This window comes from Homalodisca vitripennis, chromosome 4 (genome assembly GCF_021130785.1).
Source record: "Homalodisca vitripennis isolate AUS2020 chromosome 4, UT_GWSS_2.1, whole genome shotgun sequence".
In the NCBI taxonomy this organism is placed as follows: Eukaryota; Metazoa; Arthropoda; class Insecta; order Hemiptera; family Cicadellidae; genus Homalodisca; species Homalodisca vitripennis.
The window spans coordinates 49,273,728-49,288,094 of record NC_060210.1 but is presented as its reverse complement, the minus strand read 5'-3'; the positions used below and the strand labels follow the sequence as shown (position 1 = coordinate 49,288,094).

Genomic DNA, 14,367 nt, shown 5'->3' with positions numbered 1-14,367 from the left:
AAATATACAAATATATATCTAAATAAAGTATAATATACTGATATGTAACTTTTTTAAGAAAGTGTTTATAAGTGTACGATTTAAAGAGAATAATTACTTCATATTTTAAAATTATATTTAATACTTCAGAATTAAATATTCTAACAGTTTGTGCAATAATTATGAAAATAGTAATAAAGAAACAAAATCTATAAAAAACACGATTGATTGACATTACAGATAAGGCTAAAATTAAAAACTGTTTACTTAATTATCAAGCAATTTTTATAGATAGCTACACTGACTTAGATACTTTACTTATAACAATGAAGCCTTTTACAATAAAGACAACAAACTAATTGTTATCAGAGCATAAACACGTTTATAAAATACCGGTTGCACTTACTCATAATGGCCAGTGCAGAATGACAGAACACAAGTATCAGCAGAGAAAGATCAGCAGAGAATCGGGGTCTACAAATCAACAATTTTTAGGATTCTTGAATCCAAATGTAGATTGCCGTAAACTAGAGATCTTCTGCTACTATTTTACGTAAATATGAATACAATATGTTTTAACAATAAATATAATCATGTGTTTTACATAGGTCCAATATATCCAACTTTTACCAAATGAGAATGTTATTGAAACTAACTGGTTTCTAAAATATACAAGGTAGAACTACGCCACACTAAGTGTCATAAAAGACTTCACTGGGGTGCACGCAAATTTCAAATTTATAACCCATTTCATTCTCCAGATGTCCTGTGAACTAACAGACCAAAAGACTATCATACAAAAAAGAAGTTTACACAAAAATAACGTATCATAGAACTCTTTCTTATAGATATGAATTCTCAAGCTAAATTTAAACTCTACATACATCTTTCTAGGTGTATCTTGCCACATGATATGTTCAGTCTTTTGCTCATTAAATTAGAGTTCTTATCAGTATTTAAATAATAAAAGTCTACATGACAATTCATTATAAAATTATGCTGAATGTGTTGGAATAGTTAAGCTACATTGTGTTAACATATCACATGTTTTAATCTCTTAATGGTGTATTGAATTTGTTTAAAACGTATTTATTCTGTTATTTTATTGTTGCTGTGATGGTTAACCATAATACCAATGTAAAAGTGATCATTAACGCTTAGTCACATCTCATGGAGTGACGATTAAATACTTGCATATTTAATTGATAGATTATGAAAGGTATTTAAATGCTCTTCCCGATAGTACCAACTACATCTGCCTATTAATGAAGCTTCCTGAATAAAGTAAAAAAAAGGAATGAATGTCTTATTTTACCAGGTGAAGTTAGGGTTAATAAGGTCTCCCTAACACTTGACGTGGGGATCAACGGCTTAAAGGTGACTTACGAACCACCACTAATAGCTGGTCAGGCTGGCTGCTCGCAAGAACAGGATTAGTCAGCAATCATCCATCCAAGTAGTAGCCACACTAGATGTAGCTTAATTCGGTTAACTACTAGGTTAAAGAGGTTTATTTTCAGTGGTTATGTATGTAGGGTTGCCAATATGACTGCAGCTTCACACAAAATATTTACAGCCATTGAACAACTGATATGTTTATATATAGTGTATTTAATGCAGTATAAAAACTGTAGTTTACATGATTACTAAAGTATTGGTAGGTATATTTAGGCTACAGATTTTTGTATTGTTTTAATTCATTAAGTGGCATTTGTACAAAATGACATTAGCTTAGAAATATGCGTCCTTGCCACTGGCAAGTGACTGTTTGGATCGGTTATTTCCAGAAGGTTAAGCATTATTATTAGCTCTTGTATAAGTCTTCGTACCAGTTGTCTCACCACTTGATGTAGATGGCTGATCTTCCACTCTCTGTCCTTTTTGTTCATCCAAACGAGTCATTCTATCCTGAAGTTGGTCACTTGTTATGAAATCTTCTCCTGCAGACATGCTAAAACAATAACAAAGATGCCTGTAATCAAACAAACTATGGGAATACAAACAGTGACAGCACAGAAATGAATCAAAATTAGAGAGGATGATTCGGTTGATAACAGTATTAGACAATAGACAATAGACAATAGACAATAGACAATAGACAATGTAGACAATTTCAGGTTAGAGAGTCAGGTCCAGAGCTCTTGTAAGAAACTATCAATGTGGTACAATTAATTTAATATATGCCCCTCCAAGTATCTCAGACAAACATTTTCTTACCAAACGATTGAGATAGTAGATTGGTTTCAATAACCCTCCCGTTACTCTGATTGAATAATTTGATAATTAATATCGCCATGGGCTGATTATAGGCTTTACAGTTTATTTAGAGCATCAACACAGGCCAATCTAATTGGCAGTCAGATTTGATTTGAAATCCGCCATGGGCCGATGTGCTTTGCTCACACACTCAAACTGAGAAACGCTACGGCCTGATTGGATCAGCCTTACGTATTTTTTGTACTACGTACTTATGTTTTACCAATCAACGTAACATTTACACCAAAATAAAGATAAGAAACATCAACGTAACATTTACACCAAAATAAAGATAAGAAACATTCTAAATAGTTGCTTTGTGTAAAATTACTAAATTAATATACCTAATAATGATAGAACAACAAAAGACATCAAGTAGACTGTGTCGCGCCAGCTGCACGTATAAGGCAGTTGATTAACATTGTTTGTAAATATGTGTTAGTGCAATCAAAATCTATGTTTTCCTTTATTCTTATCTTTAGTCTTTTGACTGTATAACCTGAAATAAGTTTTTCTGTGTACTTAGAATCATTGGACCTGCAAGAGAAGTCGGAAAAAACACGACCTTGCAAAAAAAGCACTTAAGAAGACTTTCTTTGAAAATTCCACATTTGATATTAAGATTGTTTGTAAATATGTGTTAATGCAATCAAAATCTATTTTTTCCTTTATTCTTATCTTTAGTCTTTTGACTGTATACCTGAAATAAGTTTTTCTGTGTACTTAGAATCATTGGACCAGCAATAATAGAATACACTACAATTTCAAAGTTAAAAAAAAATTAAATGGTACTTTTCCAGGATTGTAATTTAGTCCTTGGTATAAACTGAGTTTTTTAATAGTAAATCTAATTTGGAACATTAATATACACAGCGTAGGAACCCAAATGGTGTTATTGTGAACCAACAATACGAATTAAAAATTATTTGCAAAGAACAATTTTGGTCAAAAGACGCATTTTGTTCTTTTAACTTACTTTTATAATATGAATATTTGATCTTAAAATCATTGCTATATTCTAATAAGATAATTATGTTTACAAACATATATATTTAACACAGAACAAAATGTATATATATACACAACTTTAAAATAAAAAGTGTTAAGAAAATTTTAAAAACATTTAGTTTTTTAAAAATTAACAAAAATTAAAAAGCAAATATAAGTTTTCAAACTACACATACACAGGTAGCACAATTGAATACGAACAAAACGAAACAAAAATTTTAATTGTAGCTGTTCTATAAGCTGACTTATGATTGTATCAAAATAATGAGTTTCGGTGGTATTCAGTATTCAGTACATAGATAGTCAGCTAACTTAGCGCTTATCATCGTGCACCAAGTTGCATATATTTATGGTGGTAAAAGGGTTAAGCCCTAGGAAAAAATGTTTGCAACACTGATGTCTCAAATCAATGATATCAAGACTGATGGAATCATATCACCAATCATCTCCAATATTAAAACAATATTATATTGAATTTTCATATGGTTTTATTCAAAATATTGGAAATATATAAATGTAAAATTCATAGCAAAATTAAAGCCAACCCTTCTAATATTAATTTTGAATAGAATTGTATGGTATTGATAATGTAGACTTACATATTTACTTATCTTACATTTATTTACAGAATTAGAGGTCTAATCCACTGTCCATTAATAGAATCGTTTGATAATATAGACCTGCAGATTTAAGCTGATATACAATTTATTTACAAAATTGGCCTAAGCCATTGTCCATTAACCAATTAAAATATATGCAATCATTATCAACTGTATAAAATAAATTCTTATAAAATGGTACATTAATTAAACATTTTACTGTCAATTTTTGTCCCTATTATTATTTATAAAAATGGGAGAGTGAATAAAAAATAATAAACACAAGAACGATAAGAAAAAGTTTTAGCCATTGCTTTAATGGTGTTAGAAAAACTACACAATTGTGTTTTTGTTCAAGAGAAAAAGAAAATAATACTCGTACAAATATGAAGGTGTGTTTTGGCGTCAACTGTTATATCTAAGGCACAATTAAACTTTTCTAAAATCGTATTAACTCCTTTAACCACTTGTGTTTTCAGAAGAGGAAAAAAGTACCTGGATGTTGAACCATTGAATGACTTTTCTGTTAATAGTGTGGCAAATTAACCTAACTGCCAACCCAGCAAGGAAAGGGTAATTATGACAACTACTAATAAACTACTATAATTACCTTTCAAACACCTTCCGAGCTGCACACCGAGCTAGCTTTTCTTCTTGAGGCATATCAAGACAAGCCCTTACGTCCACATAGTTGTGCTCACAAATACCTTAACAATACAGCAACATTTGGAAAACTTTTCTATTGCATAGACTAAATGCATTCATATAGCAATGTTCATCTGATGGTATAAAAGACACTGTTAACAGATTTTATAGAAACACATTGTATCCTAAAATTATTTTATTCAACAACCAAAACCTTAAACCTTCCGTTACACATCACAATAGACTATTACACATTGAAACTGACCTTGACCAGTTTGAAGGCAGTGGCTGAGTAAATCTGTTGCCTCTTGATGTCCCTGTTCTGAGGCTTTGATCAACCAATACACCCCCAGCCTGGCATTCTCCTCCTGGTCTACATCTAGATCTAAAAAAATTAATTATTAATTCAGTACGTGGATGACACAACTTTGTTTTTAAAACTAGGTCTAAAAATCTCATCATTCATGGAATTGAATTCATGCATTCAGTATTTTTCTGAAATGAATTTGAAAACTAACCAGTCAATATCTAATGTCATTAACTCCATATTGACGCAGTCATTCCAGCTATGCTTGTATTAAATCAAGAGGAAGGTATTAAGGTAATTAACGTATTAAGGTATTGATAAAACCTGAGCCAGAATTTTCTCCTCCATAATTGCTTTGTCACCTAGCAAATTCTGTTCCCTAGAAGTCCTAAAAAAAGACTACTATGGCCTAATACACTTAAATTTTGTATATGGAGTGAGACTTTGGGGAAGTTGTGCAAAAAGCAAAATGAAGAGGGTTCTCAAGCTTCAGAAAAAGACAACTATGAGAGTCAATGGCAATTTAAAATTATTGAGTTGTTCTTATATTGCCAACCAAGATATAATTTGGTTCAGTTTATTACGAAACAAGAGGTAGGAAAAACTTCCGAACTCAACATCACAGACTGTCATTATCACATCTGCCACAAGAGGTTAGTATAAGGTACAGTAGGTGATTTTTAATATGGATGTGATTTGACGATTGCTATACAATGTTAAATTGTGATACAATATTAAATACAGATATTATTATTGTTATTGTTATTATTATTATTACTGTACTGAACGTTTATTTCAACAAAAATGTTCAAATGACTTATCATTAGTATTTTAAACCATTATAACAATTTTAACTGGTATGACAAACCACCTATGTAATAACATATCATATTCACTTGAATCTATATATTCATCATTTTGTATTTACAACTGTAATCACAATATATTTACTACATTTAAATTATGAAAACCCACCAGGAAGAGGACCCAAGAAACAATGTAAGTACCAAGAAGAGAGGGACCAAAGGAAACTGGCAGGCAGGAATGGAAGAATAATACTACACACTGGGAGAGATGAAGATGGGTAGTTGATGAGGCAAAATACCTCCTTAGGTAGTAGGCCTATCCATGGCCCTGGAAGGAAGAAAGTATACTACTTAAATATGTGATAGTATAAAACAGCTTGCATTGAACAATATGTAAAACAATGTATAAAGTTATTAGGTCAAGAGTTATATAAAAAGAACTAAAAATTAATAACCTGAAATAGGATAAATAGTGTTTCCTTTATGATAATAGTTTAAACAAACTATAGCTTACTCACCACATTTCTCATCAAGTAGCTTTTTTGCCAAAACCACCTGTGAATCTGGACACCAGTCATCATCCATGAGGGGGCTTCCAAGACGTTTGATGCCTTTCCCTCCATCTAGAATTACGTTCAGATGTCTAATGTATGTAATACAGGACTAGACAACAAGTTTTGTATGAATCACTGGTTGCAAATTTAACATTCTCCTGATAAAAATAAAGTTTTTCTTTTTGAGTAATAATCAATTATTTTGAGTAGAATATACATAATAATTAATAGGTCACAATATTGCAAATAAGTTATTAAACATTTTGCCTTAAGTCCCTTAAAATGCAGAAACAATTCTATTGAGAGTTAAATTTGAATAGCTATTAAAACACTCTGGGAATCAAGAATGATCCTAAACATAACCCTGGCTATGCAGACATGCTGTAAACATCGTATGGAAATGTTTAAAATTGTGCAATGCAATTCAAACATAAAGTTAGTGAAAACAATGTTTTTATAACAAAATTATCTAATTTTCCTTTAAATCATTAGGTTACAAATCTAAGCTACATTATACTTTGTCAGAGACATGCTATCAGATCTATTAAATTGTTTATCAAATTAATTCAAAATGCCTTTATTTTATTTTATAGCATTCCCAAGGTCAGTTTGTCAAAACAACTATTGTCATAAATACTTTAACACTAAATTACTAAATTATTTTAACATAATTAGGAATTTAATGCATTAACATTTTTATAACCATAACTTTAAAGGTATTGTATGACAATGTTTTGAGGTTATCAGGAGCTCATTGTAAAGACAAGGGCCAAAGTATGAAAATTTCTTCTTCCACAATTACAAGCTCACCTTAGGAAAGTGAAGCTTTACACCATGGCGAGACCTGCCCTGAGACACCTTGTTACGGAAAGAGAGCCTCACACACATCTTCAAAACACTATGTGTCATGCAGGAAGTTAACATCCTACATTCAGCATCTACCGGCAGCATATTAACTGTTGCCTTTACGGAGATACATGGTCTAACCTTCTCAAGCAAAAAATAAAGCGAATAGCTGAGTTCTGCAGCCTCTGGACACAATCAATGTCCTCCCAAGAAATACTATTGCCATATGTAGGGAAGCAGTAATATTATACTGAAAGTATTAGTGACTGCACTACATGAAGGTTTGCGATCTATGGAAGCAAACTTCTAAACCTACACAGACCTCTCAGTCTCCCCAAAGCATGCTGGAAGGCATATGTGACATGTTCAGTGAAGGTGAGTCAATGGTCGATCACAACGCCAAGTTGTGGCCTTATCACAGACAGCCAGACTGCTGCCTTCAAGTGAGACATTCACCTCACTCTTTTTAAGAGTCTGCACAAGGTCATATGGAGTAGTGTGCAAAACTATGCACTTTTTCTGAGTTGTTTTAGACCATTAATTTCTTACCAGTTTGCTATGATCTTCAGGTCATCACCAATATGACTAAAATCTTCTGCCATGTGGCTTGGCCCATATGACAAGTGCAACTGTGAATCATCTACATGCAAATGAGGTATACAGTTTTGTACAGAGCTAAGGAAGTCAGCTGTGTAAAGTGTATACTGGACCGGCCCTGGTCTACTGCTCTTAGACAATAGACAAGTTTCTTTATTGATATATTCTTAAAGAATAAAAATAGAGTCACATATTATTACAAAAAGTTAGCTTATAATGAAACAAAGTCAAGGTTTTTGTAGTCTCCATTCTCCATTGCAGGTGTTCAGGAACTCATCCAGTGTATAAAAAGGTTGATTTACTAGGAGGTTATGCAGTCTTCCTTGTAGGGCATTACTCTTCAATCCTTTCATTGTATCTGGTAGAGCACTTCACAACTTCCGGCCGATGTAGGATGGCTTTTCTTCAAAGATTGCTGTGCGATATGGGGGTAGAATGTAGTTAGTTGCATGACGAGTATTGTACAAGTGGAAGTCTTTCCCTGTTTGAAGACTCAGACTATGAGGATGTAGAATAACTTCTTGAATGTACAGAGCAGTGATAGTCTTTATGCCAAGGGCTTGGAAGGCTTACCTGCAGCTTTGTTGAGGTTCAAGGTCAGCGAGGATTCTGAAGGCTTTTTTTCTGTAGGATGAGCACCCTGTTGAGGTTCCCAGCAGAAGACCCACCCCATACAGCGAACCCATACCTCATGTGCGTTTCTACTAGTGAACAGTAAGCGGTTTTTGCTGTTTCTAAATTTCCAGTCCATTTTATGCGCCACACAGCATATATACCTTTGCTGATTTTTTTGCACATGCCATCTACATGCTCTGTCCAGTTTAGACTTCCATCCAGGATGACTCCTAGAAATTTAACGTGGTTTTCAATTTCTACGTCAGGTATTTTTGGAATGTAGTCTTTTCTTTTACTAAAATTAATCTGTATTGTTTTCGATGGGTTTACAGCTGTCATTTTTTCTGTAGTATGTCAGTGCTTTGCGCAGGCAGTTGCAGGCAGTTGTATGCACTCCTTCTGCTGTAGCATCACTGATTAGGAGTATTGTGTCGTCAGCATACATAACACAGGTGGTGTTGTGGTCTTGGATGTATGCTGGGAAGTCATTGACAAATAAAACAAAGATGACTGGGCCTAGAACTGATCCTTGTGCCACTCCGCGTGTGACTGGTTGTGGGTTTGATTGAAAGGTGGTTCTAAGGTCATGTGTAATGCTCTGTACTTCAAATACCTGTGTTCGCCCTGAGAGATAACTCATAAACCAACTGTTAGCTATACCAGTAATGCCTAGAGATTTAAGTTTTTTTTTATATGAGATCATGTCCTAGACAGTCAAATGCTTTGCTGTAGTCAAGAAGCAGAGCAGAGATGTATTGTTCTTTATCTATTTGGTCAATGATGTATTCAATTAGGTTGATGATAGCTGATGTGGTTGATTTACCTTTCAGAAATCCATGTTGACAACTAGTGACTATGTTTAACTGCTCCAGGTGGGTCATGAGTCTATTGAGAACTATTTTTTCAATTGTGTAAAGTGTATACTGGACCGGCCCTGGTCAACTGCTCTTAGGATTGCCATGCAGCTTTACAAAGGGCATGGATGCCTCACTCCCAAGTGTGTTAATCTGCAGCCTGTATCCAAGGTACAATCCTATCCATGAAGTAACATCACCACCAAATCCATAAAAGCTTAATGCATCTTTGCAATCAGCATACAATGATCCATAGAATCAAAAGCTTTAGAGTAGTCAAGCATTATAAGGTACCTATTTTTCCCCATGTCATGCAGAGTTTGCTGTAACCTGGTATGCTGTAGTAGTTTGAGGGGATGTCACACTGAAGCCATGATGTCTCAGTCACTCCAAAGACATCAAAATCACGCACTAGAGCACACATTTCTGAGAACCAAGTGCTAAGTGAACGCATGTTTCAGTGATTGACGCTGGGATTGCACCCATCTCCCCCCTTTCCTTTGATTAGTTTCCCAGCACCTGGGCCGCATCTTCACAACAGCCACAGCCGCGCCCAGCAACAACCCCCGCAACGATGAGACCCAAGCCAGAAGCGGGAGAAAGTGCAGAGACACACCTCATCCCAGTCAAAAGAGGGAGATACTTGCAATGCTTCCTGAGACCCCAAAACAGTAGAAATGGCGTCCATAAAAAAATTAGACACGCATCAGCAGTTAAAATCATCCGCATCCCGGAAAAGGTTCCCCACTAAAAACACAAGAGTTAGCTTCCATAAACTTAACATCAAAATTAATTACAGATTAAATCCAGCTACGAGTTAATACCATAAAGAGTGCAATAGCCAATGTCTTGTCTAATTAAAACACTGTTGAAAAATACTTTGAATTTGGGAACTGTGTCCTGGTCGTACAAATGAGGTCCGCCATGCTGTGGAGAGCCGCACGCTTCCCACACTCACCATTGTACCTCGGGCCTCCCCGATAGCTGTTCATAAGATTATTACACCTAACATGGAAGTAAATAATGCCCAAGCTTACAATCTGAGATAAATGAGGTCAAAGTTAACAGCTAGTTGTTATTCTATTTATTTTGTGAATAATATGATCTTTATTTTAAATGAAGGATTATATTTTTATTTAAATATTAGATACAATACAATTTACAAAGTTCAATTAATTTTTAAAATATGGATTGAAATGTGGATTGGTTCCTTTTGGGTTTTCTGTTAATTAGAGACAAAATATGCCCATGTTGTTTGGTTCCTTTTTGTATTTTAATTTAGTTATTCTTAGGAATAATCAAGACAACTTGGTTCTTTTTTGCAAAATTAGTTTTATTTGAAAGGAAATAAAATATTAATCCAATAATATAAAACATGAATTTTAAAATTATTTTATCACTCTTACATAGTAATATAAGTATCAAACATTAAAAATAACTACTTTAAAACTTCCAGGTAATATTATAAACACCCATAAACAATCTCACTCATCCAGTAAAATTTCAAAATCAGGTTCACCTCCAAAACCATCTATATCATCCTCGTCTTGAGGTTCAGCAGTGAGTGAGTTATAAAATCCATTATGGTTCTTTGGAATGAGATGAAACATAGATTTTAAGTCTTTTAACTTTGCCTCAGCGATGGGTTTTCCATTAGGCCACAAAGGTACAAGTTGTGTCACATCTATCGTCGACAGCTGACGCCCTCGCCTTCTTTTCGAAATGTTTAGTTCCTGATGGGATCCATCAAACTTATTGCTAATAAATATAGCAAAAGGGTTTTCTTTCCTAATAACTACTTATATTTTGTTTAACCAACTGATGTCTCATTTCTCAACATCCTTTTTTCTGTTAGTAATACTTTTTTCAATTTATGAGTATGAGAAAAAGTCTTCCTTATTCATTCGGACAACTGTTAGAGGATTTTTCTTTTTGCAGTTTTCCATGATACGGAAGTAATCTTCAGGACAGTACATATATTGCTGTCTTTTTAAGACATTTTCAATTTTTCCAAAATCATCGTCATTTGGAAGAAAACTGTGACCAGGGATCAGTGATATCTCTGTGTTATTGTTTTCAATGTTGGATGATCCTGGAGGGCAGCTTTGAGCATCAACACTATCTTTATGTTCCGGTTTTGTTCCCCACAGGAGTCACTCCATAAAATCAAATGCTCTGTACCCACAGGTACCTTGCTCCGAATATGTTTTAACATACAGAAGCCAACCTCCTGTGAACCTCTACCTGCCTCACCTTCAACCCAAGTATAACAATACCCTTTATCAGTCTTCCCTGAATGTATCCCGCAGTTGTACACCCACAGCTGCCTTTTATAACACAATGTTGGTAGCTATGCGAGGAAGTGGCAGTGTTTTTTGAAGGTCAAATGTTAGGCATTCTAGATTTTCATTAGAAGAAGCAGATTTCATATATGTCTTTAGTCTTGTTTGTGCACTTTCTGCCATTAGTAAGTGCTTGTCATGTTCTCCGTTGGCGATATTCTTCTCTTCTTAATTTTCAGCACTTGTAATCTTGGCTGCAAACAAGTCACACTTATTGCATGTGTCCTTTTTTAAAGATTTAAATTTAAGATTGTAATTTTTGTAGAATATCTTTTTAAATGAGGATAAACTAACAACTTGATCTTCTGACCTATTGTTAACATAAAGATCGTACATTTTGTTGATCGTCAATTCTGGAGGTAAGAACAAAGATTTGGTTTCGCCTCTTCGGTAGTGTGAGCTGTATTTAGGAATTTTTTCTATACATTCCTTAATATCTTTTATTTTGCATTCTGGAATCGAGTTCCACCCGCCTTGTTTCCCTTGTTGATCAAGCAGTGTTTCAGATTTCATTTTATTAATTTTTAACGTTTTATTAAATTTGCAAAACAGAACCATGCTATATGGTTTCATGGATATAAATAGCACTGGCATTTTTCAATAAAGAACCAAGCCACTTGGTTGCATAGAGAAATTATAAAACTCATTAGATAGAAGGAACCAAAACACTTGATACCTTTTTGTAAAATATAGAATGGTGATAAATAAAAAGGTTGATTTTCATATGATTTTTACTATTAATACAGCTTTGGATGAGGCTTGGTTCTGTTTTGCAAAAACATAGACGTCTGAGCTGAATAGCATCGTAGTCCTATCTCATAATTCTAAAATTGTGGGATGGATCCTTTTTGAATAACTACGTCCAATTGTAAAAGCCTAAAACCATAACTCAGTTCGACATTATTGCTCCAAATTAATTAAAAGTACAATTCATTGCTGACTGATAGCAGCAAATACAATGACAACATACATGTTTTTTGTGTCACAATGAGTCAGACACATTTATCCTTGAAAATAGAAAAAAACCTTGTAAACCATGTAAATGTTACATTATTTTATTATTAGTAACATTTTATAAACAAAGATAGTTTTTTATTTATTGTAAATATATTAGTTTTTAAGATTTAAAACCAGCTGAACTATTTTTATTTAATACCTATGACACAATTTGGTTCCGACATTTCGTTTTCAGGACTTTTAGATACTCCTGAATAAAACGGGTTCGATAATCATGATTTGATGGTGGTGGTGGCCACTTATTATACTGCAGCTAAACTACTACTGAAAATAAATCAAACCGGAAATTAAAACCATAAGTTTAGGCTACATTTTTTTTATTCACTTGACTGATCTAAAAGGTTAGCTGTAAAAAATTCTCATTGAGACTAGCCTATAGACAATTTAGTAATTAATCCAAAAAGGCAGCATGCCAAATGTAAGGAAGGGAAATAAAATGCCATTTAGCCATCTTGTAGACTGGAGATGAGTACCTGACTAGGCTACCATATCCAGGCTGAGACATACAGGTAGTGAGTGGAAGGTAGTGGGTTAATAATTTTTTACAAGAGCACAGTGTACTTAGATCATGACAGTGGCTAACACATTTGAGCTTCTAAGATGTGAGGCTGCAGTATAATAAGAAACCATCACCACAATAGAATCATAGTATATCCTTAAAAACAGTAAAAAGTAACTTAATGTTAAACTGGTTTATTGTTACAATTTATTGATGCACAACATAGATAGTTTTTATATAATGTAATTTGTGTCAACATTTTTGTTTCTATAGTTTAGATTATCACAAATATGATTCTATTGTGGTGGTGGCCTCTTATAATACTGTAGCCATCAGTGATATAGGCCTACTTCCAGTTATGACATAAAAAGGCGAGACTTTAATAAGTGGCACACTTGTTATTTGATTGTCATTATCGAACGACTCGGTATATTACCAAACTTCAATATCATATAATAATCCTACAACAAGAATTAGTTTATATCAACAACATGAATAACACATTACAACAAAAATAACTTAACAATAGTATTAAAAATAACAAAACCAACTGTATACTGAACCATATGTTGGAGTTACTTTATATTACTTAGGCTATACCTTGTCCGAATAGCTGTGAGAAACCACTTTTGTGAAATGGAGGAAAGGATTCTACCCGACAAGCGCACTTCTCTGTGGTACAAACAATTACAAAGTTAGTCTGTCAGTATTCCACTCCTCTACCTCTATGACCGCTTGCCAAGAACTTTTAATCTCAAATTCATCACCATTTTCGAAATGTCCAAAAAAAATATATATATTACTCAAGGTTTATTCCTTGCGTTAGACATTATTTTAATTTATCAATATGTTAAAGTCATATGATAATGTTAAATAAACTGTAATAACAAATAATTTAATAGAACACAATCGATACATTTGATAAAAACAACCAAATAAAGTGTGTAGGCCAGGCCGCTTATTAAAGTCTACCCCATAAGAGGAATGCCAATGTTTTTATATATAAATAAACAATGGCTGGAACTGAAACAACTGTCTACTTTATAATTAACAAAATTGACTTCCATTTTATTACATTTAGGAGGCTTATCCATTACAGAAATATAAATCAGTCATATTTTTAACTTAAACTGTGCAAGTTAAATCATGATAAAACCAAACTATAATAACAACATTATAATTTACATCTGTATTATGGGCCTATTGCAGAGGTTATGTCATTAAATGCATGTCAAGGTTGCACTTTAAATGGTAATGATATAACTTATCGTTATTTTTACGTTAAACGTAAACATCCAAAATACACATTGCTTACTGTATAGTGTCCATTGTTTTCGTCCTGTTGTTTTGACAGGCACTGGAAATACACCGGCCATTCTTATTCATCTAGGGATCATTGAAATTAAAATAACAACATTTAGCTAATCAATCACTAACACCCAT

The 14,367-nt window shown here is 33.5% G+C and overlaps 1 protein-coding gene across 2 annotated transcripts; it reads right to left on the bottom strand.

The window, feature by feature from the left end:
* Positions 1-385: 385 nt before the first annotated feature.
* Positions 386-14,367, bottom strand: LOC124359302 (wolframin-like). 2 transcript variants are annotated; one of them, XM_046811930.1, is made up of 7 exons: positions 14,240-14,367; positions 6,119-6,223; positions 5,770-5,928; positions 4,753-4,872; positions 4,453-4,549; positions 1,809-1,930; positions 386-453 (listed from the first exon to the last, which is right to left on the bottom strand). In XM_046811930.1, exons 1-7 carry the CDS (start codon positions 14,298-14,300, stop codon positions 422-424), a joined length of 696 nt encoding a protein of 231 aa, XP_046667886.1. In that variant the 5' UTR covers positions 14,301-14,367; the 3' UTR covers positions 386-421. The 2 variants fall into 2 exon arrangements, with proteins under 2 accessions (XP_046667886.1, XP_046667887.1); XM_046811931.1 differs by lacking the exon at positions 5,770-5,928.

Coding starts and splice junctions, on each gene's coding strand:
- LOC124359302 (XM_046811930.1), bottom strand. CDS start 14,300: ATGGCCGGTGTATTTCCAGTGCCTGTCAAAACAACAGGACGAAAACAA. Junction 1,931..4,452: donor GCTCGGAAGGTGTTTGAAAG/GTAATTATAGTA, acceptor TTATTGTTTTAG/CATGTCTGCAGGAGAAGATT. Junction 454..1,808: donor ATCAAGTGGTGAGACAACTG/GTACGAAGACTT, acceptor GTTGATTTGTAG/ACCCCGATTCTCTGCTGATC.